Consider the following 26,227-nt stretch of genomic DNA (forward strand, 5'->3'; position numbering starts at 1 on the left):
GGGGATTACACAAATATAATTCACACACTACATGTATTAGGCACAAGAATATTAAGTGATTTGTCCAGAATCATATAATGCTGAGCCTAGTGCCAAGGTCGTGATTCGAAACCTGGTATCCAGTTTACAATGTCGACAGCTATGTGTACTAAGCCACATTGTTTCCAAACCAACGGATCTACCAAATTTAATTTAACTTTATAAGGTCTCAGATAATACTGATACGGAAGCAAAGGGTGTTTCCAACGGGAAGTTGTATTTGAGACCTTACAACAAAGGGTCACATTGAGACCGCTTCTCCCAGTTGCCTGGAATCCGAGATGGACTATGCTGAAGCAATTATGGCTGGCATTCTATGATTCTTAAAGAAGTACTGTGCTCTGCTGGATCAGGCTCATAAGGTCATGGATGCCTGCTGTGAGCTTGAGTGCTCACCTAGGAGGTGAGATGATGGTATTAAGCCTTTGGACAGATCAGTGACTGTGTATAAATGTGCTCAAAGGTGTGTAGTCTTACAGGCTCTGAAGGCCTATCCCTCATCCATTTAAAAGAGAGCATCCAGATGCTGCCAGACAACACTACTATAGTTTGATGTATCTGTAAGCATGCAGTGTGGGTTTTGGACTTATTGGGAGACAATTCACCTGTTGGCCTGGGTACAGCAAGGGGGAGTGCTCCCAGTAGTGAATTGTCTTTCATGTTCTCACTGAGTATTCTCTTTCTGGAGGACCAGGAGCTACACCCGTGGTAAAGGAGCGGGATAATTTCCAGATTTGGCTTTTCATTTTCTGGATATCTTCATCAGACCCTGAAATAGGAATTGTCCTCAGCTCAATCAGTGCAGACCACTGGTGCAGGTTTGTGCTGTTGTGTGCGTCGAAATACACAATTCTTCTACATTTCACCTGTCTAGTGTCTTGAGGTTTCCATTGTCACTTGCAGAACATGGAGTGACAGTAAAAAGACGTGTGGATCTCTGTCTACATTTGTTTCTTCCTGACCAACCTTACCTGTTTGAATCTTTCACTAGTGGTGCCTTTTTTAAGGGTATTTTCTTTTTGCTTTCCCACTCAGTTTATTGTTCTTCAATTGGATTTGAAGCTTGCTTTGACTATTTTTATGGTATCTCAATGCACAGTTGCCAGGTTTGTCATTTTCCAAAAGAAAGAAAATATTCTGCTGGTGTCGATAATATCTGCTTGCAAAGTCTGAGAAGCTCAGGCCCTCTTTTTGTTTGTCCATCAGTTTTCTACCCAGATAAGTTGGTCCTTTGCACCTGCCAATCTTTATTACATAAGGTGGTTTAGTCACTTCATATGGGTAAGACCCGCCATCTTTCTTCTCTGATCCTTATCCACCCAAGGAGGAGGAACAGTGTGATAGGCTGGACCCCAGACATGCTTTATCGTGCTCTATTGCCCACAAAGGACAGGTTAAAGTTCATGAAAAGCTTTTTGTGAAATTTGCTGGAGCCGAAAAGGGCATGTTGGTGACCAAACTGTCACTGATATGCCAGTTTGTCTGGGATCATCCTGTGCATCAAGATCTTCTAAACCCTGCGAAAGAAAAGATCCTCAGGAGGCCATTTCTCTTCCCAGGTGCATTACCTGCCGGGCATGTTTTGTCATCACTGCATACTTTTGCAAAGCACAGAAAGTTACAGAAAAAGTCTCAGGTCTCACAAAGGGAATGAAGTGTTAATTGATGAGCGCTGCCATCAGTGTCCACAATGAGTACCAGAAATTCTGAGATTAGTATTTCATTACTGGAGGTTAAGTTACTTTTATCCAGTTTGGATGGGCTAGAGGGCAGCCAAAAGTTGTTGTGTGCCATCAGATCCTACAAGCTACACTAGTTCCAACTTAGATGTGATATTTAGAATCTGTGTTCTCCCTGGACCTGCTGCTAAATGAAGTGGAAGTGAGGAGCAAGGCAGTGCAGCCCACATCTGGGATTAGAAGCCGGAGGAGTATTGGAGCAGTGCAACTGATGTGGGATTAAAGCTACAAGGACAGAATGTCAGATCCATGTGGTGCTGGAGCAATAGGCCCGGGTGAACGTGATTGGCAGATGGGAGGCCAAGTTAGAAGAGATCCTGCTAATGGGTGTGCAGTAGTGTGCCTTTGAGCAGAGACAAAGCAGACTTGAAGGTAGTGTGCCAGCCTTCTTCCGTCTCACATTCAGGAGAAAAGACTTCTTGAGAGTTGGACAGACAGCAGACCTAGAGGTTGTTGGAAGAGGAAACTACTCAAAGAACGGGAGAACCACTCCTGGTCACAAGATGGCACCAAATTGAAGATTAGATGCCTTGATGAGGGTTAACCTTATGGAAAAGACAGAGGTTACACTGAGAGGAAAAAATAGAAGTAATATAACAATAGGTCACCAACTCCTTGTATAGAGCAAACAGAGCCTATTACCTACCCTAAGGTCTCTCTCACCGGACACCGTTCATGGAGAAATGGGAAGCCCAGGGCTGGCACAGAGCCAAAGGCTGTATGAGAAGGGGTATGCATGACTGGTGGCCAAAGACAGGGTATAGAAAAGTACTACTTAAGAATGACAGAGGCCACTAACCGTGGTGCCAGGCTGCAGCATGCAGGTGATTGAGCAGAAGGCAACAAGACAAAGTTAGCTTAAAGACGGTTTGCTGCGGCCACTGGGGTCGACCAAGAAGATAGGTAGTTGCTTGCGGGAATTGCCCTAAGTGTTAAAGTGGAAAGGATGAGCAAAGAAAAAGGTACCAGACTTTCACAACTCAACAAATTGACAAACACATGTCTAAGGCCAGCGGAGAAAAGAAACACCAACATCAGTTGGAACAGCTGATGCAGAGAGCCCTGCCGTAGCCATCTTCAATGCAAATCTTGTTGTTGACTTCCAGGGAAGCATTGAAAAACAGAATGGTTGCAAATGCTGGAGGTCATTTTGCTTCAGACAGACTTGAGGAAAGTGCCAGATTAAGCACTGGAAACACTAAAGATAGCCGGTCTGCTTAAAGCAGAGGTGCAGGAACTGCTAGTGAAGGTGAAAACTCTCTGTACTCTCATCTTATTGCTGGAAAAAAGAACAGAAAAGAAGTAATAGCATCAGGTTTATAGGATTCCCAGAGAAAGCAGAGGGTTGCTCTGCGATAGGTTTGTGGTTGGGGGAGGTCAGCAGTGAGCCCTTGTTTGCATCGGCAACCCGTTAGACATGGCAGTCACATCGATATTGAGGCAATCATGCAATTGAGAAAAGCCTACAAATTGTCTTGAAATCAAGAGTATTGGAATAGGGAGCTCCTAAAGTGCATATGACTGAACAGATCTGTCAGAGGCTACCCTAATGAGAAGAAGACTCCTGGCAGAATCACTCCAAATATAAACCAGAACGTCGGTTCACAGAATGCTGATGAATATTATAGATGATATTGGTGACCTCAGGGAAGAGTAGGAGATGGACGTAGGCCAGTTCATAAATACAGATTGAGTGATGGCCTGTATGCATCCCAGGAAGGTTTCTGTTGAAGCAAGTCTGAGGCGTATTAACCTCAGTGATCCTGCATAGGGTACATTTCAACAGATGTGGCATGTGCAAGATTGGACTAGCAAAAGATGTTTGTTGTGTGAAATTCAAACAGGAAGAGGGTGTCTTTAAACACTGTAAGGAAATGCCTCCTTGGCATGGTTACCCCCTAACTTTTTACCTTTGCTGATGCTAAGTTATGATTTGAAAGTGTGCTTGGGACCCTGCTAACCAGGCCCCAGCACCAGTGTTCTTTCCGTAAACTGTACCTTTGTCTCCACAATTGGCACAACCCTGGCAGTCAGGTAAGTCCCTTGTAACTTGTACCCCTGGTACCAAGGGCCCTGATGCCAGGGAAGGCCTCTAAGGGCTGCAGCATGTTAGGGACCCCTCACTCAGCACATGCACACTGCTTCACAGCTTGTGTGTGCTGGTGGGGAGAAAATGACTAAGTCGACATGGCACTCCCCTCAGAGTGCCATGCCAACCTCACACTGCCTGTGGCATAGGTAAGTCACCCCTATAGCAGGCCTTACAGCCCTAAGGCAGGGTGCACTGTACCACAGGTGAGGGCATATGTGCATGAGCACTATGCCCCTACAGTGTCTAAGCAGACCTTAGACATTGCAAGTGCAGGGTAGCCATAAGAGTATATGGTCTGGGAGTTTGTCAAACACGAACTCCACAGTTCCATAATGGCTATACTGAAAACTGGGACATTTGGTATCAAACCTCTCAGCACAATAAATGCACACTGATGGCAGTGTGCAATTTATTGTAACATACACCCAGAGGGCATCTTAGAGATGCCCCCTGAATACCTACCCGACTTCTAGTGTAGGCTGACCAGTTTCTGCTAGCCTGCCACAAACCAGACATGTTGCTGGCCACATGGGGAGAGTGCCTTTGTCACTCTGTGGCCAGGAACAAAGCCTATACTGGGTGGAGGTGATTCTCACCTGCCTCTGCAAGAACTGTATCACCTGGCGGTGAGCCTCAAAGGCTCCCCCCTTTTGTTACAGCGCCCCAGGGCATCCCAGCTAGTAGAGATGTCCGCCCCTCCGGCCACTGTCCCCACTTTTGGCAGCAAGGCTGGAGGAGATCATTAGAAAAACAAGGAGGAGTCACCCACCAGTCAGGACAACCCCTAAGGTGCCCTGAGCTGAGGTGACCCCTGCCTTGAGAAATCCTCCATCTTGAGTTTGGTGGATTCCCCCAATAGGATTAGGGATGTGCCCCCCTCCCCACAGGGAGCCACCGTCAAGGACAGTAGCCATTGGCTACTGTCCCCCCAGACCTAAACACTCCCCTAAATTAAGTATTTAGGGGCTCCCCAGATCCCAGGAAATCAGATTCCTGCAACCTGAAGAAACAAGGAGGACTGCTGACCTACAAGCCTGCAGAGAAGGAGGAAGACAACAACTGCTTTGGCCCCAGCCCTACCGGCCTGTCTCCAACTTCGAAAACCTGCAACCAGCGACGCATCCGACCGGGACCAGCGACCTCTGAAGCCTCACTGCCCTGAACTAAAGGACCAAGAAACTCCTGCGAACAGCGGCCCTGTTCAAAACCAGCTACTTCTTTGCAACAAAGAAGCAACTTCCAAAGATTGCACATTTCCTGCCGGAAGCGTGAGACTTCACACTCTGCACCCGATGCCCGCGGCTCGAGATCCAGAGAACAAACACCTCAGGGAGGACTCCCCGGTGACTGCGAGCCCGTGAGTAGCCAGAGATGACCCCCCCCGAGCCCCAACAGCGACGCCTACAGAGAGAATCCAGAGGCTCCCCCTGACCGCGACTGCCTGTGACAAGGGACCCGACGCCTGGGACCAACACTGCACCCGCAGCCCCCAGGACCTGAAGGAAACCGAACTTTAATGCAGGAGTGACCCCCAGGCGACCCTCTACCTTGCCCAGGTGGTGTCTGTCCCAAGAAGCCCCCCCCTGTGCCTGCCTGCACCGCTAGAGTGACCCCCGGGTCCCTCCATTGTTTCCTACCTGAAACCCAACGCCTGCTTTGCACACTGCACCCGGCCGCCCCTGTGCCACTGAGGGTGTGTTTTGTGTGCCTACTTGCCCCCCCCCCCCCCCAGTGCTCTACAAAATCCCCCTGGTCTGCCCCCCAAGGACGCAGGTACTTACCTGCTGGCAGACTGGAACCGGAGCACCCCTGTTCTCCATAGGCACTTATGTGTTTTGGGCACCTCTTTGACCTCTGCACCTGACCGACCCTTCGCTGCTGGTGTGGTAACTTTGGGGTTGCCTTGAACCCCCAACGGTGGGCTGCCTATGCCCCAGAACTGAGACTTGTAAGTGTTTTACCTACCTCCTAATCTTTACTTACCTCCCCCAGGAACTGTTGATTTTTGCACTGTGTCCACTTTGAAAATAGCTTATTGCCATTTTTACAAAGATTGTACATGATATTGTTTGCATTCAAAGTTCCTTAACTATCTAAGTGAAGTACCTTACATTTAATGTGTTTGATGTAAATCTTGAACCTGTGGTTCTTAAAATAAACTAAGAAAATATATTTTTCAATATAAAAACCTATTGGCCTGGAGTAAGTCTTTGAATGTGTGTTCCTCATTTATTGCCTGTGTGTGTACAACAAATGCTTAACACTACCCTCTGATAAGCCTACTGCTCGACCACACTACCACAAAATAGAGCATTAGAATTATCTACTTTTGCCACTATCTTACCTCTAAGGGGAACCCTTGGACTCTGTGCACACTATTTCTTACTTCTTGAAATAGTATGTTCGATGGCATGTGTAGCTGCAGATACACATGCTGTGCACTGTTCCTGCCATCTTTTGTTGGGCTCGGAGTGTTAAAAGTTGTTTTTCTTCGAAGAAGTCTTTTCGAGTCACGGGACCAAGTGACTCCTCCCTTTCGGCTCCATTGCGCATGGGCATCGACTCCATCTTAGATTGTTTTCTTTCCGCCATCGGGTTCGGACGTGTTCCTCTTCTCTTCGTAATTCGGATCGGGAAAATTTAGAAAAACATCGAAATCCGTCGGTATTGTTGCGTTCGGGACCGGTTTAATATAGATACATCGGCACCAACGAGACAACCGCTTCGGCGGCCCTTTGGGGCTTCCGCGCTCAACCGAGGCCTAGTCGGCCCAACCACACCCGTCGTCGAAGACTCATGGACCGGACCCCCTTCCGTTTCTGTCCAACGTGACACGCCAAGTATCCTTATACAGACCAGCATCGGGTCTGTAATCTGTGTTTGTCGACAGAACACAGAGAGGATACCTGTGAGGCCTACAAGGCTTTTCGGTCCAAGAAGACCTTAAGAGATCGACGAGCAAGGCGTTTGCAAATGGCATCGAAGTCGACACAACACCTCGACATCAAGGAGGAAGAGGTGGCTATCTCGATCCAGGGATCGGAATCGGATGACTCCGACGGAGACCGGCCACCGACGGCAGGACAAGAAGTGAGTACACCTGCCCAGCCCCAGCCCCAGCCCCAAAGTCAGGTGAAAAAACAGAAGGCCTCGGGGACGCCACTGCCGGAAGGCCATGGCTCGACCCACAAGAAAAGCTGTGACCAAATAACATCTTCGACACCGAAAAAGGCCAAGATCGCGCCGAAGTCTTCTGACTCGGGTTGAGAAACCGGCATCGAAAAGAGTCGACATTGATTGGTCGAATCGAGTAAGCCTCGAAAGAGCCTCTCGGAGCAGAGACCGACCGTATCCATGGGTGTTTCGGTACCGAAAAAAACTGCTTCAGAACCGAAAAAGACTTCATACACAGAAGAACATGGGCTCTCCCAACAATTCAAACCATCCCTCCGCTCAAGTTTAAAAGAAAATTGGCTTTTCATGCAGAAACTGAGCAGCCAAGAGCAAAGGTGGTTAGAGAAAGGTCACCAATCCCACATTTCTCGCCACAAATGTCGCCACCTCACTCGCCACAACGGACAAGGTCACCAGTTGACACAACAACGGCACAGTCACCCACACATACTGTGCAGACGCAGGACGATGCAGACCCCTGGGACCTATACGACCCACCAGTTTCAGACAACAGTCCTGAGTGTTATCCTTCAAAGCCTTCTCCTCCAGAGGATAACACATCCTACACACAAGTACTGGCTAGAGCAGCGACATTCCATAATGTCACTATGCACTCAGAACCAGTGGAGGATGACTTTCTTCTTAATACACTGGCATCCACACATGCTTCATATCAAAGCCTGCCAATGTTACCAGGCATGCTTAAGCATGCACAACAGAGCTTTCAGGAACCGGTCAAGGGAAGGGCCATTACACCGAGGGTAGAGAAAAAATATAAACCTCCCCCGTCAGACCCTGTGTTTATTCACACAGCAGCTCTCTCCGGACTCTGTTGTAGTGGGAGCCGCAAGAAAGCGGGCAAATTCTCAATCGTCAGGGGATGCGCCACCCCATGATAAAGAAAGCCGTAAATTTGACGCAGCAGGAAAAAGAGTGGCGTCGCAAGCGCCCAACCAGTGGCGTATCGCTAATTCACAGGCCCTACTCGCCTGTTACGACAGAGCACATTGGGACGAAATGCAGGATATTATTCAGCATTTGCCAAAAGAGCATCAAAAACGGGCTCAACAGGTGGTGGAGGAGTGACAGGCCATCTCCAACAACCAAATCCGTTCTGCACTGGACTCTGCCGATACAGCAGCACGAACTGTCAATACAGCAGTTACCATCAGGAGGCATGCATGGCTACGCAGTTCTGGTTTTAAGCCAGAAATACAGCAGGCGGTATTAAATATGCCGTTCAACCAACAGCAACTATTTGGGCCGGAGGTGGACACTGCGATAGAAAAAATGAAAAAGGACACAGACACGGCCAAGGCCATGGGCGCGCCCTACTCTTCCCAGTATAGGGGAACATTTAGGAAGCCACAGTTCAGGGGAGGGTTTAGACAGCAACCTTCAGAGCCATCCACCTCCCAAACAAAACCCACTTACCAGTGTCAGTACCAGAGAGGGGGGTTTCGTGGTTCATACAGGGGACAGTACCCAAAAGCAAGAGGAAAATTTCAGCCTGCCAAGCAGACCCCTAGTAACAAGCAGTGACTTCAATGTCACACTTCCCCAACACACATCACAAGTGGGAGGAAGGTTAACAAAATACCACAAAAACTGGTCAGACATTACCACGGACACATGGGTTCTATCAATTATCCAACATGGTTACTGCATAGAGTTCACACATTTCCCTCCAGATGTTCCCCCAAGGACGCACAAACTATCAGCACAACATCTAGACCTACTACAAATAGAGGTGCAAGCACTATTAACAAAACAAGCAATAGAACTAGTACCACACCATCAAAAAAGAACATGGGTTTACTCGCTATATTTCCTTATTCCCAAAAAAGACAAAACACTAAGACCGATTCTAGATCTCAGGACGTTAAACCTCTTCATCAAATCAGATCATTTCCACATGGTCACACTACAAGACGTAGTTCCCTTGCTAAAACAGGGAGAATACATGGCAACACTGGATATAAAGGATGCGTATTTCCACATACCCATTCATCCATCTCACAGGAAATACCTCAGATTTGTAATACAGGGCAACCATTACCAATTCAAAGTATTGCCCTTCGGGATAACAGCAGCACCCAGAGTATTCACAAAATGCTTAGCTGAAGTAGCAGCTCATATAAGGAGACATCACATGCACGTATTCCCATATCTAGACGATTGGCTAATTAAAGCCAACACTCAACACCGGTGTCAAAGTCACACGCAATATGTAATAGAGACTCTACACAAACTAGGGTTTTCTATAAATTACCAAAAATCTCACTTGCAACCATCCCAAATACAACAATACTTGGGAGCCACACTCAACACACAAAAAGTAATTGCCACTCCAAGTCCACAAAGAGTTCAATCATTTCAAAATATAGTGTCAAGCATACAACCAAACCAACAGTACACAGTCAGGTTTGTAATGAAACTACTGGGCATGATGTCCTCATGCATCGCTATTGTCCTAAGCGCACGGCTACACATGCAGCCCTTACAACAGTGCCTAGCAAAACAATGGACGCAGGCACAGGGTCAACTTCAAGATCTAGTGTTGATAGACCGCCAAACACACTCTTCGCTTCAATGGTGGAACCCTGTAAATGTAAACAAAGGGCGGCCATTTCAAGACCCAGTGCCTCACGCCATTTTGACAACAGACGCTTCCATGATTGGGTGGGGAGCACACTTCAACAATCACAGTATACAAGGTCAGTGGGACAATCAACAAAAACAACTTCACATAAATCTCTTAGAACTACTAGCAGTCTTTCTAGCACTAAAAGATTTTCAACCCCTTCTAGTCCACAAACACATTCTTGTCAAAACAGACAATATGACAACAATGTACTATCTAAACAAACAGGGGGGGGGGACCCAATTGTCACAACTGTGCCTCCTAGCACAAAAAATTTGGCATTGGGCAATTCACAACAACATTCGCCTGATAGCACAATATATACCAGGCATTCACAATCAGTTAGCCGACAATCTCAGTCGAGATCACCAGCAAACTCAAGAGTGGGAAATACATCCCCAGATTCTACAAGATTACTTCTACCGCTGGGGGACACCAGACATAGATCTGTTTGCAACAAAACAAAACGCAAAATGCCAAAACTTCGCATCCAGGTACCCACACCCTCAGTCCAAGGGCAATGCTCTATGGATCAGTTGGTCAGGGATATTTGCTTATGCTTTTCCCCCTCTCCCTCTCATTCCTTTCCTAGTCAACAAACTGAGTCAAAAAAACTCAAACTAATACTTATAGCACCAGCGTGGGCTCGCCAACCGTGGTACACCACACTGTTGGACTTCTCAGTAGTACCTCACATCAAACTCCCAAACAGACCAGATCTGTTAACACAACACAAACAACAGATCAGACAGCCCAGTCCAGCATCGCTCAACCTAGCAATCTGGCTCCTGAAGTCTAAACCTTTCAAATGAGTGTATGGAAGTCATTAAACCGGCAAGAAAACCAAAAACAAGGCATTGTTATGCTAATATGGAAAAGGTTTGTTTTCTACTGCCAAGCAAACCAAATCACGTCGTTAGAGGCCTCCATACAAAACATTGTGAGTTACTTACTACACCTACAAAAAGCAAATCTCGCCTTTTCTTCCATAAAAATTCATCTCATCGCAATCTCTGCTTACCTGCAGATTAAACATACAAAATCACTTTTTAGAATCCCAGTTATTAAAGCCTTTATGGAAGGACCAAAAAGGATCATACCTCTAAGAATCCCACCAGTACCGTCGTGGAATCTTAATATTGTACGTACACAACTCATGGGCCCACCTTTTGAACCCCATGCATTCTTGCCAAATCCAATTCTTAACTTGGAAGGTAGCTTTTCTAATAGCCATCACTTCACTACGAAGAGTTAGCGAAATACAGGCATTTACTATAGAAGAACCCTTTTTACAAATACACAAACATAAGGTGGTTCTCCGCACAAATCCAAAATTTTTACCAAAAGTCATTTCACAGTTTCATCTAAACCAAACAGTAGAGCTCCCAGTCTTCTTCCCTCAACCAGACTCGGTAGCAGAAAAAGAGCACAGCATACAGTAGACATTAAAAGAGCGCTAATGTATTACATATACAGAACAAAATCATTTTGTAAAACTAAGCAATTGTTCATTGCTTTCCAAAAACCCCATGCTGGTAACCCTATATGCAAACAGGGCATAGGCAGATGGATAGTGAAATGCATTCAGATCTGTTACCTCAAAGCTAAAAGGGACTTACCCTTTACACCAAGGGTACACTCCACTAGAAAGAAAGGAACAACAATGGCCTTTTTAGGTAATATATCAATGACAGAGATTTGTAAAGCAGCCACTTGGTCTACACCTCATACCTTTACTAAACATTAGTGTGTAGATGTGTTAGCAACACAACAAGCCACAGTAGGACAGGCTGTATTAAGAACATTATTTCAAACAACTTCAACTCCTACAGGCTGACAACCGCTTTCGGGAGGATTACTGCTTTGTAGTCTATGCACAGCATGTGTATCTGCAGCTACACATGCCATAGAACGGAAAATGTCACTTACCCAGTGTACATCTGTTCGTGGCATGTTGCGCTGCAGATTCACATGCAACCTCCCGGGGAGCCTGTAGCCGTTTAAGTTGCATTAAGATTGTATATATGTAAATAAATATTCCTTTACTACAAATTATGTACATACATATCTATTCCATTGCATGGACATCTTTAGTATCCTAATTCTACCACTCCTACCTCACCCTATGCTGGGAAAACAATCTAAGATGGAGTCGATGCCCATGCGCAGTGGAGCCGAAAGGGAGGAGTCACTCGGTCCCGTGACTCGAAAAGAATTCTTTGAAGAAAAACAACTTGTAACACTCCGAGCCCAACACTAGATGGCAGAAACAGTGCACAGCATGTGAATCTGCAGCGCAACGTGCCACGAACAGATGTACACTGGGTACGTGGCATTTTCCATACAGAGCCAACTTCCTACACACACACATACTGTGTCACTGTTGTATCATAAAGGCATTCTGGACAGAGGTCAAAACTTACAGTCTGTAATACTGGAGGTTGAGGTGTTAGTAACACTGCAGTATAGTTTTTGGGCAGCACAGATGATATGGACATACCCAAAAGAAAGCTCTTTTTGAGACATAAGGGTTGACATATGGAGTGTAGCATGCTACTGGGGCAGTACACTATCCGGCAAGAGAAAAGTGGTGTATGTGCATGGATCAGGGCTTGAGCGGAAAGGGTGTTTTATGAAGGCAGGGACTGGCAATAAAATGCAGAAGATTTGAGGCCCATGCATGAAATACTTTGAGCTTGAGTAAGGAGGCAGACCATGGATGAAATACTTTGAGCTGGAATAAGAAGGGAGGGATTACGTTCTAGGGTCGCTGGGACCCGATCCGAACATGAAAGGATTTTGAGGTGGGGAACGTGTCAAAGGAAACATGGGTTCGACTAGATGCCCAGCTGTCTATTCTCCTTACTGTCAGTGTCCTCCCTCACCTCCCCGTGTGAATTTTTAAATATGCTAGTATTATGCTGAATTGTGTAAGAGCTGTTTTAAGGGACATCTGATTGGCTGATTTATGTTCACGTTGAAGACTGACATTTCCTTACAAAAAACAATTACATTCTTCTTAATTAAAAATATATATATTTGTATCAAACCTTCCTGAATCCTGTGTAACCCTGGTGGGATATCCTCCTTATAGAACTTAAGTCAGGAGCGCCTTATGCTGTCTTCCTCTCAGTAGAGGGGCTTGGTCCTCTCCTTGAAGGCAGGTTAGAACAGCAGTGGTGCTCCATAGCCTAGGGCCTGTCCTTTCCTTCAGGGAAGGTAGCAAACGGAAATATTTATATCCAGCGAACATTCCCACAACCATGCTTTGCAAAGTCCCCTTTAAGTCCATATGAATTAAAAAGTCCTTTACCCATAGGGACACTTTGGGGGGATTTGCAGGAATGTAGAACCAACGAGAATAGAAGCTGGCCCTACATTTGGAATTGTATTCTGTCTTTTTCCAGTAGCAGATACAGTTGAGGCTCTTCACAGTCATTTAAAGGTAGTTTCTTTAGTGCATTCTATACTCCTTGAGCTGTGGTTCCCTTGTTCACTAGACCTGTTAGCACGACTTGGGGTTTGGGGGATGTAGGATGGCGGTGTTGGAAGGGAAAGATTGCATTAATTGTAACTGCTTTTTATAAACAGATTCATGATTCTGCCCTTGACAGCGAGTTTACAAGCTGGAAAGCCCAAAATGTCCCCTGGCCAAACCGTTTTCAAATTGCTGATGTAAAGTTTGGTGTTAGGCCAAAATCCGTTGCATGTTGACCCATGAGCTGGTCATAGAGAGGAGCCTAAATGTACCAGACAAGAAAATTTTGATTTCTTATCAAGCTGCCATCTTTAGAGGTGGATTTTTAAATATAATACGCAGTTAAACTCTTGCAGACTTTTATCTTTATTGTTAGACCTACCAAGTTGACATAGCTCTGCTCAACAGAGGAAGGGTTTGCTGCATATTGTTCCTGTTAACACTTTCTTACATGTTCTCAGCATATGTTCAGCCAGCTGCCACATTTTATGTTCAATTAAAACAAATTTAGTAAACAGTACCTTGTGATATAGTTAATTGAATGTGAAACCATTTCTCTGCAATTACCTAGCATTGTACTTGAGATATGTGTAGTGTATTTTAAAAAGTAAATTCCCAATTTGAACTTAAAGCATACACTACTCGGATGTTTTTTGTAGTATGATGCTGTCACTATAGATGTTAATACTACATTTGTGTTGCTTTTTTTGTTGTTTTTTTTTTTTTTTACTTCCCTTGCATATAAATATTTCATAAAATGCAGTGGAATACATTGACACTCCAGCATTGAAAGTGTTAAGATATCCTCAAATTACTACTGAATCTGAGTGGTATGTGAATTTTGTGGTTTAAATCTTTCTCTGTCATCATCCAGGAAAAACGGAGGAAGTGGTTCTGAAGAAGCTCGAGTATATCTATGCCAAACAGAAGGCCTTGGATGCCCAGAGGAAAAAAAGGCAAAAGGGAGAGGAAGAGCTTGCTCAGCAACTGCGGCCTAGCAGGTTGCTAAAGCAAGAGTTATCTTTAGAGTCTTTGAAGCATGTGGAACAGTTGACTTTGTCCAACCACAACCGACTGAAACCTTTGATACTTGCCAGAAAACAACAGCAAGTGGGTAAGTCTATTAATGGTTGTTATTTATTGTTCCTAAACACTGCATTAACTTGTTTTCATTACTTATACATAGTATAACGTGTCAGTCAGCTTTGAACTGAATTTGAAGTGTTTCATCTGAAGACTTTTTTGTGATTACGTATCCACTTAAAAAATGTGAAAGTCCTGTATAAAGAAATACGGAATGCAATACCTCTTTCAGAAATTTAATGCAAATTGTAGCTCTTCCAAAGGGCACAATTTATATGTAATATTATACAATCATCCGGAGGTGTTTGGAGTATTACATAAACAATTCAAGACACTTGAAACAATGGTGCTAAGCAAGCTCTGTCAGCAAATCTTTAAGCTACTTTTCAGAAGCTTACCCTAGACGGAGAGAGAGGTATTTGTGTATATTTAATAAAAAATGATAGTGTACATGATATTAGATAAAATGTGAGAATCAGTCTGTGCATTTTGTAACCAAAACTCCTTCCATTCAATCAGTCAGGGATTTGTGGACCACGGACTATTCACCCGTGATGGTCTCAAGGCGCTAGGGGAGGAGGTGGGAGGGGGGCTGCTGGGGATCAGTCGAAGAGCCAAGTCTTGAAGTTCCTCCTGAACTGAGACAGGTTGGGAGATTGCCTTGAGGTGGATAGGGAGGGTGTTCCAGATCTTGGTGGCGATGTGGGAGAAGGATCTTCCTCTGGCTGTGGTTTTCCGGATGCGGGGGACCTTGGCGAGGGCCTGGTCGTCAGGGCGGATTTGTGTGGCAGGAGTGTAGGAGAGTCTGTGGTTGAGGTGGGCTGTTTTGTTGTCGTGTAGGGTCTTGTAGGTGTGGGTCAGGAGCTTGAAGGTGATTCTCTTGTCGATAAGCAGCCAGTGTAGGTCTCTTAGGAATGTGGCTGTGTCATGGGGCTTTCTTGATGAGATGGGCGGAGGTGTTCTGGGTGTGTTGTAGTCTTTTCCAGGTCTTGGCAGTGGTTCTGGCATAGAGAGCATTGCCGTAGTTGAGGCAGCTGCTGATAAGGGCCTGGGTGACTGTCCTTCAGGCTTCAGTGGGGATCCACTTGTAGATTTTTCGAAGCATGCACAGGATGTGGAAGCAACCCGATGAGACTGCGCTCACCTGTCGGTCCAATGAGAGCGATGAGTCTAAGATGACGCAGAAGTTGCGGGTGTGGTAGGTGGGGGTGGATGGGTTTCCGAGGGCAGTGGGCCACCATGATTTGTTCCAGGCGGAGGGTGTGGAGCCAAGGATGAGGACTTCTGTTATGTCCGAGTTCAGTTTGAGGCAACTATCTTTCATCCAGGCGGCGACTGCTTTCATTCCTTTGTGGAAATTGTTTTTGGCGGTGGTCGGGTTGTTGGTGAGGGAGACTATCAGATGGGTGTCGTCAGCATAGGAGACGATGTTGAGTGCGTGGCTTCTGATGATGGCGACTAGTGGAGTCATGTAGAGGTTGAAGAGGGTGGCACTCAGCGAGGATCGTTGGGGGATGCCGCAGCTGATCTTGCTGGCTTCCGAGGGAAACCAAAACATCCAATACCTAAGACATTTACTTGATGGTACAGTGGCTTATTTTGATGTTATTGTTAAATCCCTCAAACATAGCAGTGTTAAATCTAGTTTTAAGAAGGCCTTTGATGAAGTGAACTGAAAATATATAGAGACCTTTTAAGTTGTTTGCTATTGGGGTGCAAGAATGCTTGATGGTTAAAGCACAATAAGTTGCTATTTTGATATGATAAAGGCTCTATTTTGTAACATTTGCTGAAAAGCCTTAAGTAGTATTCCATTAGCATGATACAGCTTCGACAGCTCGTCTGTGATTTTGTAACCCAGACTGATTTCTGCAGTGTTTCTTTCCAAATCCATCCTCTTCTTCAAATAGATTTTTTCACACCTTCAAAGTTAAAAGATCAAGAAGAAATTCATTGTTGTTGTTAATGATTGTGCTGTACACTGAGACTTAGTAGTGCCTGGCCAGTGCGAAAAGGATACCTTTATGCCTTCCTTTATCACAAGATATTTATAGTTAAAGCAGTAGCTGCTGCTGCGCATATAAAAGTGTCCCCAGTACTGAAGTGTAAAGAATTCTGGATAGTTATTAAACAGGAGATTGTCAAGCTTTCCATGTGTGCACACGTCAAATAGTGTGTGTCTTTCATTAGTGAAGAGAAATAAGGAAGTTCAGTAAATGTAAAAGGCATTTTAACTTCCAGCATAGAATGACAGACCCATATACAAGATGGGCAACTGAGATGACCCCCGTAAATACAGGTCGATCAATCTGATCGACAGTCTGCAAAAAACGTATTTGTTGTCAAATTCTGGGGAAGCTTGTCGAGTGAGTGCCAGAAAACAATATACTCTCCCATTTCCAAGCTGGTTTCCAACAGACTATAAGTACTATGGACCAAATCTTTTGTTTGTGCACACACTACTTGAAGTCAGTGATAAAAGAGAAGGGCCATTTATTTGTTCTTTTTGCATACCTGAAATCGGCCTTTGATTCAATCCCGAAATATAAGCTATGGTCGGCTGTGGGAAGCTTGGGGTACTTGATAGGATCCTATCAATTATTGTGGGATTGCATGAGGAAAACTACGCCTGGGTCAGATGTGGCAGGAAAGACGAACTGATGAGTCCAGTCCGAATCCAGAAGGCAGTACAGCAGGGCTATGTTCTAGCCCCTACTCTCTTCTCGTACATAAATAATCTAGTGAACTACTTAGATGCCCCGGGCAATGAAGCACCTAAAATTTGAGCAACAAAAGTCCTGACCTTGTTTTTCACGGACAATACTTTACTTATCTCAAAGACCCCCCTTCAGGTTTTCAAATCCTGGTGGACTTTTTTTGACAATTTTGTGACGATACGGGGTTTGGAACTAAGGGCCAGATGTACGAACCATTTTCCATGGCGCAAACTGCGAAAATCGCAGTTTGCGTCATGCAAAACGGCTATCGCGATGCACATTCCCATTTTGCGAGACGGTATCGACTCGCAAAATGGGAATGCAACTCGCAAATAGGAAGGGGTGTTCCCTTCCTATTTGCGACTCGCACTGCTATGCAGAATTGCTTTGTGACCGCGAAAGCAGTCGCAAAGCAATTTGCAGTTAGCACCCACTTGAAGTGGGTGCTAACTCATTTGCAAAAGGGAAGTGGTCCCCATGGGACCCCTTCCCCTTTGTGAATGTCACACAAAATGTTTTTTCAGAGCAGGCAGTGGTCCAATGGACCACTGGACCACTGCCTGCTCTGAAAAAACGAAACCAAAAGGTTTCATTTTTTATTTTGTATTGCAATTCCTTTAAGGAAAACGGGCTGCAATACAAAAAAAAAACTGCTTTATTGAAAAAGCAGTCACAGACATGGAGGTCTGCTGTCTCCAGCAGGCCACCATCCCTGTGAGTGCAGGGAATCGCAAGGGGGTCGCATATTGTGACCCACCTCATTAATATTAATGAGGTGGGTCTTTGCGATTCGCAGAAGGTGTCTGAGAGACCATTCTGCAAACGAATTTGCGAATCGGAAATTGCGAGTCGCACCGACTCGCAATTTCCGATTCGTATCTTGCTACATCTGGCCCTGAATATCTTAAAAACAAGTTTGTTGTTTGACCCTTATCGATCTAGGAGGTGTAACATCAGGGCTCACAATGATATACTACAACAAGTACAGGATTTTGAATACCTGGGGTTCAGGCTCTCTAATAAGTTAATATGGCACTCCTACTTAGATAGGAGGAATCTCAAGTTACAGCAAGAGTTGAGGGCAATTCTTATGATAATCGGCAAGACTAAAACAAGATCACTTTCTCCAACAGTGAAGATCTAGAACGTTAAAGCCAATTGTAAGGAAATGCCTCCTTGGCATGGTTACCCCCTAACTTTTTGCCTTTGCTGATGCTAAGTTATGATTTGAAAGTGTGCTGGGACCCTGCTAACCAGGCCCCAGCACTAGTGTTCTTTCCCTAAACTGTACCTTTGTCTCCACAATTGGCACAACCCTGGCACCCAGGTAAGTCCCTTGTAACTTGTACCCCTGGTACCAAGGGCCCTGATGCCAGGGAAGGTCTCTAAGCGCTGCAGCATGTCTTATGCCACCCTGGGGACCCCTCACTCAGTACATGCACACTGCCTCACAGCTTGTGTGTGCTTGTGGGGAGAAAATGACTAAGTCGACATGGCACTCCCCTCAGAGTGCCATGCTAACCTCACACTGCCTGTGGCATAGGTAAGTCACCCCTCTAGCAGGCCTTACAGCCCTAAGGCAGGGTGCACTATACCACAGGTGAGGGCATATGTGCATGAACACTATGCCCCTACAGTGTCTAAGCAAAACCTTAGACATTGTAAGTGCAGGGTAGCCATAAGAGTATATGGTCTGGGAGTTTGTCAAACACGAACTCCACAGTTCCATAAAGGCTACACTGAAAACTGGGAAGTTTGGTATCAAACTTCTCAGCACAATAAATGCACACTGATGTTAGTGTGCAATTTATTGTAACATATACCCAGAGGGCATCTTAGAGATGCCCCCTGAATACCTACCCGACTTCTAGTGTAGGCTGACCAGTTTCTGCCAGCCTGCCACACACCAGACATGTTGCTGGCCACATGGGGAGAGTGCCTTTGTCACTCTGTGGCCAGGAACAAAGCCTGTACTGAGTGGAGGTGCTTCTCACCTCCCCTGCAGCAACTGTAACACTGGCGGTGAGCCTCAAAGGCTCACCTCTTTTGTTACAGCGCCCCAGGGCATCCCAGCTAGTGGAGATGCCCGCCCCTCCGGCCACTGCCCCCACTTTTGGCAGCAAGGCTGGAGGAGATAATGAGAAAAACAAGGAGGAGTCACCCACCAGTCAGGACAGCCCCTAAGGTGTCCTGAGCTGAGGTGACCCCTGCCTTTAGAAATCCTCCATCTTGAGTTTGGAGGATTCCCCCAATAGGATTAGGGATGTGCCCCCCTCCCCAGAGGGAGGAGGCACAGAGAGGGTGTAGCCACCCTCATGGACAGTAGCCATTGGCTACTGCCCTCCCATACCTAAACACACCCCTAAATTCAGTATTTAGGGGCTCCCCAGATCCCAGGAAATCAGATTCCTGCAACCCGAAGAAACAAGGACTACTGAACTACCAGCCTGCAGAGAAGGAGGAAGACGACTTTGGCCCCAGCCCTACCGGCCTGTCTCCAACTTAAAAAACCTGCAACCAGCTACGCATCCGACGGGGGACCAGCGACCTCTGAAGCCTCAGAGGACTGCCCTGGACTAAAGGACCAAGAAACTCCCGTGAGCAGCGGCCCTGCTCAAAACCAGCTACTTCTTTGCAACAAAGAAGCAACTTTCAAAGACTGCACGTTTCCCGCCGGAAGCGTGAGACTTCACACTCTGCACCAGACGCCCCTGGCACGAGATCCAGAGAACAAAGACCTCAGGGAGGACTCCCCGGAGACAGCGAGCCCATGAGTAACCAGAGACGACCCACCTGAACCCCCACAGCAATGCCTGCAGAGAGAATCCAGAGGCTCCCACTGACCACGACTGCCTATAACAAAGGACCCGACGCCTGGAACCAACACTGCACCCCCAGCACCTGAAGGTACCGTACCTCAGCGCAGGAGTGACCCCTAGGTGACCCGCTGCCTTGCCCAGGTGGTGGCTGTCCAGAGAAGACCCCCCCCCTTGCCCGCCTGTACTGCTAGAGTGACCCCCGTGTCCCTCCATTGTTTTCTACCTGAAAGCCGACGCCTGCTTTGCACACTGCACCCGGCCGCCCCTGTGCCGCTGAGGGTGTGTTTTGTGTGCCTACATGTGTCCACCCCAGTGGTCTACAAAACCCCCCTGGTCTGCCCCCCGAGGACGCAGGTACTTACCTGCTGGCAGACTGGAACCGGAGCACCCCTGTTCTCCATAGGCGCCTATGTGTTTTGGGCACCTCTTTGACCTCTGCACCTGACCGGCCCTGTGCTGCTGGTGTGGTAACTTTGAGGTTGCCTTGAACCCCCAATGCTGGTCTGCCTATGCCCCAGAACTGAGACTTGTAAGTGTTTTCCTTACCTCCTAATCTAACCTTTACTTACCTCCCCCCAGGAACTGTTGATTTTTGCAGTGTCCACTTTGAAAATAGCTTATTGCCATTTTTACAAAAACTGTATATGATGATGCTTTTATTCAAAGTTCCTAAAGTATCTAAGTGAAGTACCTTACGTTTAAAGTGTTTAATGTAAATCTTGAACCTGTGGTTCTTAAAATAACTAAGAAAATATATGTTTCTATATAAAAACCTATTGGCCTGGAGTAAGTCTTAGAGTGTGTGTTCTTCATTTATTGCCTGTGTGTGTGTGTGTGTGTGTACAACAAGTGCTTAACGCTACCCGCTGATAAGCCTACTGCTCGACCACGCTACCACAAAATAGAGCATTAGAATTATCTACTTTTGCCACTATCTTACCTCTAAGGGGAACCCTTGGACTCTGTGCACACTATTTCTTACTTTGAAATAGTATATACAGAGCCAACTTCCTACACCAAGGGCTCAGCTCTATATGGCGAGGAGTCATGGAGAAACAAAACAGTGGAAAGTCTTTCTTAAGTAGAAAATAAATACTACTGAGTCTACTCCTAAGCACTCCTCGTCTTCTACAGCAAATAGATGTAGGTATATTTCAGCTCACCCTAGTTTGCAAAAAACTGGCCCCTACTTTAATGGCATAAATTGTGGTTGACGGAAGAACTGACACCTTATAGAACCCCTCTTGTAGACCTTGTGTCCCAACACCTTTAGGAAGGACCCTAGGCTAAGATATATTAAGGAAATGCTTGTTAAATTAGATCTGCCTGTTCTTCGGGATACACCAGAGGCTCCCTCTATCTCAAGGACTACGCTAAAAGGAAAATTGAAACTCTATCTCTGGGAAGAGATCATCAGGAAAAGTATTCAGGGGAGCTGTATAGATGGGCTTTTAGATTTTAAAATTGGTCCTGTGTTTGAATTTGTTTGACAAGATTACATCTCCTCTAGCAACGTAGCTATGTTTTATGATTCAGATATGGCACACTACTAATTAATAGTTTCTGCATGCGATGGGTTTCAAACTATTGCATCAGCATTTTTTGTCCATCATGCAAGTTTGAAGAGGAATCTTTACCCCATTTTTTCTTGATCTATCAAGCTTATGATCTTGCTTGCAAGAAATGAATAAAACTTGTGTGTCTTCTGCTGGGTGTGAGAACAGTATACTATGCATTGAGAATAATTAGATCGGACACAGGCAGAAAGATTTATACCAGTGTCGCCAACTTCCTAATCATTGCATGGCTAACCCATAAAAGGTCTATAGCTCGGCTGTAACTTTAGCACTTTCTAAGTAGAATGGTCACTCTTCAGCCCCTACTGGAATTGCTTTTGCACAGGACAGTGCTATAACATCCCAAAATGCTGCATGTGTGTTTTTGCTGGCTGTAGGATATAGATTTCCATTCGCACATAGTCTAGCCTTTTCTTAGCACTTTATTGGATTTGCTGTTTGTACAGTCTTGTATCACCTCATTGCGAAATGCTGCAGGTGTCTCTCTCTCTCGTGGTTGTATGACATTGATAGCCATTTTCACCTGTACCCTGTAATCACTAACTGAAAGAATCCTGTTTCATTATTGTGCATTTTAGCGTCACGCTATACCGTGCTTGTTTAATTCCAATGTAGCAGTCGTAATGCACTGCTTCTTTATGTATGTGTACGTATTTGTCTGATTTTATCATTTTAAAGTATTAATCTTGTGTATTTTCTGGTGCTGCAAGTTGCTGCTATCCACAGTATTGACACTATTAGTTGTTGTGATTCTAATGATTTAAGTTGATGTATTGTTTAAGGTTTTTAAGGATTTTTTTTAAATCAAAAAGAAACTTTTTTTGTCTGGCCTTTCTTTATCACAAGATATTTAGTCATAGGTGAAGCTACTGCTGTGCGTATAAAAATGTCCCCATTAGTGAAATGTAAAGAATTCTAGATAATTATTGAACAGTAGATTGTCAAACTTTAGATTGTGTGCATGTGTATGTCAAATAGTGTGTGTCTTTCATTAGTGAAGGGAAATAGGGACGCTCAGTGAATGCAAAAAGCATTTTAACCCCCAGCATAGAAAGACAGACCCTGGCAACCCTGTCTTCCTCCAGATATTACACAAAGAAGGGAGATCGGTCACTATCTCTCAAACAGTCTTAAAGTGGTCAGCATTAATCTTAGTCCCTCCAAGTCAACCAATTCAAAGTCTTCATGAGCTGAGGAATGACCGAGAATATGAGACTGAAAAGTGAGTCCCTTAGGCCAATAGAAAGTTCCTTAACCTGTCTGAAAACATGCCTTGTTGCAAGCAAAAGCTAAAAAAAAAATTAGAATATTGCATTCTCAACCAAATTATATTCAGCAGTGTTTTAACTTATGTTAGAAAACCCTCCGATCGTAAACCTACATTGCTGCAAAAAACTTGGTGGTGGCTTGGATTCACTCTAACGTTGGCCCATGTGTAATAAATCGTGGGATATTCAAGCTCTTTAAAATAATCAATAAAGATGCTGCTGCATCGCAGGATCTTCATTGATAGTCATAAACGTTAGAATAATTCCCTGCTGCATGTGTGGACCCACAAGCACTTTTCAGTGTACAATGAAATGCTATACAGGTTGCCAGTGTTCTTCTTTCCTTACTATAAATGGCACCCAGTGATATCCTATCTGAGGCTATTTTTTGTGTGAAAATAAACTGATGATTAAAGAGGAGTTTTAAGTGCAGCACCTAATGAACAAGAAACTGTTCATATGTCTATACTGAAGACTCCAAGGGCTTCTCTTACTCGTGGTGCACTCTATTGACATTTGCCTCACAGAGCCAGTTCTTTTTTCCGGCTTTGTGAGTATGCCCTTATTTTTTGACTAAAAATAAGTAACAAATCTTTGACATTTTACTTTACTCAACAGCTATTGAGTGAAGTGAGTTTGTTTTTGGGTTTCTGACAGATTTTCATGTCGGAAATACCTTCTCTTTATGATTCATGCCCCCAGGGGTGTGGAATTTATTCAAATATCTACTTGTCCAGGGGACAGGTTGCTTTTCAAATCTACTTGTCCTGTAAAAAGATCTACTTGTCCCTTTGGTGCCATGTAGTGTGGCGCCAAATTATGGCAGCAATCTCATTATGTAAGAGCTCTGATAATAGCCTCTCTGATTATGCCAGGGCTACTACCACAGTAGGGCTTGAACACTTGCAGTTTCAATCCCTACTGTAGCAACTTCCTTATTTTGCCACCTTTCTGCAGATCTGCATACTGGGGCTGGAGGAAGCAGTAAGCAATAGTTCCAGGGCTGGAATGCCTTTGAGTCTGCAAACCTACTAACCTGCATGTTTTAAAGATTTTCACCAGCTTCTCTCTAATATTTTCCCATAATAAGAAAGGTTGGACATTTACTCCTGACAATGGCAGAATTAGAACTTCTTCCAGAGTTGGCCCTTGGGGACCTCTTCCCTTTTGCGAAAGTGTTAGCACCCATTTGAAATGGGTGCAAACTGTAATTGGTTTGCGCCCGCGTTCGCAAAACAATCCTACATTGCACTGCGAGTCGCAATTAGGAAGGGAACACCCCTTCCTAATAGCGAGTCGCAAACCCGTTTTGCGATTCGGTAACCAAGTTACCGAATCGCAAAACTGGGTTTGTGCATCGCAATGTGCTTTTTGCACGTTGCAAACAGCGAAAGTCGCTGTTTGCGACATGCAAAAAGCTACCTACATGTGGGTCTTGGTCCCTAATTAGGTCTGGTGTTAACAAAGACATTTTGTTTTTATTAAACTTCTATTTCTCTCTCTTTCGGCTGTCTTTACTGTGACGGATCGCATTCTGCTCTTCCACAAGGAGTATATTGGCACACAAAGTAGTTTTGTCCAGTGTCAGGAACTACAGTGGCAATCAGTGACGTAACGAAACTGGAGGGTGTCCCTTTGCAAAGAACATGGAGGAGCCCCCTCTCCAGACTCACTCAGGGCAGGTGCTGTGCTGAAGGGGCCCCCTGGAGGGCGGCTGCGGGGCCTTTGTTATGCCACTGGTGGAAACGTGTGCTTTTAGAGTTCAAAAACGTTTTGGTATTTTTTTTGCCAGTGTTTGTTACAATGTTGAGGGCCTGGTAGCTCCCACAACAATAAAGTGTTACAGAAGCCATGTCAAAACAAGACACGCATTGATGAAACTAAAAGACTTATAAAAATATGTCAGATCAGTTGGCTTTGTCAGTGTTTGTTTATTTTCACGCTTCCCATAATCGTGTTGAAAATGGTTACACTGATTTTCCATTAGAAATATTTTTGGGAAATACTAGCACGCATCAAAACATTTTACTAAATGACACTTCATTTGCATCTAATCAGAGAGCATTCTGGGAGCATTATACTTAGCCTCATAGCCTAAACTTTTCAAACATGTGTATACACATTTATTTATTTATTTTTGTACTGGAACCAACGTCAGTAGTGAAGTGTGACCTTAAAACATTTATTTACAGCACTCACCCTAATAATGAAGGCTTTCAAATAATGAACCATAAATACAAGTTCGAACAGCATTATCTTTTGGAAACACATTACCTCAACTGCAGAGAGTTCCACTCTCTGTAAACAGGCAGCCAGAGGGTTTGTGCTGCAGAGGGTTGGGCCTACTTGTCCCAAGGACAAAGTAAACATAAAAACTTGTTGCCCTTGACCCCAAACAAGATGTCCCGGGCGTCGGGCATAGGAATTCCACATCCCTGTGCCCCTCCTGTGGAAGTCAAAAGGCTCTCTGGCCAACACAAGGTCTGCGTGGTGTATCTGCCTGTCTCCCACTTAGTCAAAGACTCTGACATGTGCCATAAAATGTCCAAAAGGACTTTGAAGTATAAAGCAGGCATCCAGCTTAGAGAAATTATGCAGGACATGAGTGGAAGAAGAAAGAAATAAGAGAAGGCTGCAGAAATGATCCTCTCATGTTTTCTCTTAAAGACAGGCTACTCTTGAGAGGGACTTCCACAGAGAGATATCCAATGAACAGGCATAGACAGGAAAACGTCAGCTACATCATTCTCTGTCATTTCGAGATCGGTGTCTAAAGCACTGATGTCAGTGGCATTGACCACAATATGCTGTCCATCAGATGCGAGTTCGACATCTACTTCTCAGTATAAAGAACAGTCACTGCTGATGTCGAAGACTGCCCACCATCTACTCTTGAAACCTAATCACAGTTGGAACTAGACAAAGCTATAGGTGATATCAAAGCCAATGTTGATACAGACATCAATAGGCTTCCCATTGCTGACGTCGAGGACACATCGTCAATCAACATCCTACCTTCTGACCTTGAACAAGAGATGCCTTGGTACTCTTTCAAAGCACCTGTCAACGTGGGACTGAAATGGTCACTTATGCCTACAATGTTAATACATATGACAGATACTCTGTCACCATCAATTTTCTAATTGCACTCAACATAGTCACTCCATTCTCCACATCCGCCTTTACCCTATCAGGTGTGTCCCCTGACATGACTCCAAATTTTCAATGTTATGATTGACTCCGAAAAAAAGAGTGATTGTGTCGGCCTCCTCAACCTGCACATCATTTATCTACAGATCCACATCTGCTACCTAGCAGACAAATGAGTCCATCCATCCTTTGAGGCTCCACTTCAAGTTCCCTTGTAACCATTACAGCTGTCGCCTTCCAGAATTATGTTGAGACAAATATCGATATCGTCACTGTGTAAAAGAAGGCGGATTTCAACATCATCCTGCAGGTTTCCAACTTCTTCTCACTGAACACCAGCCTGGAGCAAGTGGCACAAACCACCTCCCAGATGTAGATCACCCTTTTCAAATCCAGATGATACCTGCCCATCTTATATACCAACCTTACCAGCTACATCTCCTTCTA

General features: G+C 45.0%; 1 protein-coding gene and 1 long non-coding RNA gene across 5 annotated transcripts in view; one reads left to right on the forward strand and one right to left on the reverse strand.

The window, feature by feature from the left end:
- Window positions 1–26,227, forward strand: part of MGA (MAX dimerization protein MGA) — a 782,199-nt gene that overhangs the window by 703,445 nt on the left and 52,527 nt on the right. For all 4 annotated transcript variants that reach the window (XM_069208766.1, XM_069208765.1, XM_069208763.1 and 1 more), the window contains exon 22: window positions 14,041–14,280. In XM_069208766.1, the coding sequence (XP_069064867.1) occupies window positions 14,041–14,280 (240 nt within the window). The remainder of the gene's footprint in view (window positions 1–14,040; window positions 14,281–26,227) is intronic.
- Window positions 1–26,227, reverse strand: part of LOC138260350 (uncharacterized) — a 153,088-nt gene that overhangs the window by 49,987 nt on the left and 76,874 nt on the right. The window lies entirely within an intron of this gene.

This window comes from Pleurodeles waltl, chromosome 9 (genome assembly GCF_031143425.1).
Source record: "Pleurodeles waltl isolate 20211129_DDA chromosome 9, aPleWal1.hap1.20221129, whole genome shotgun sequence".
Taxonomy (NCBI): Eukaryota; Metazoa; Chordata; class Amphibia; order Caudata; family Salamandridae; genus Pleurodeles; species Pleurodeles waltl.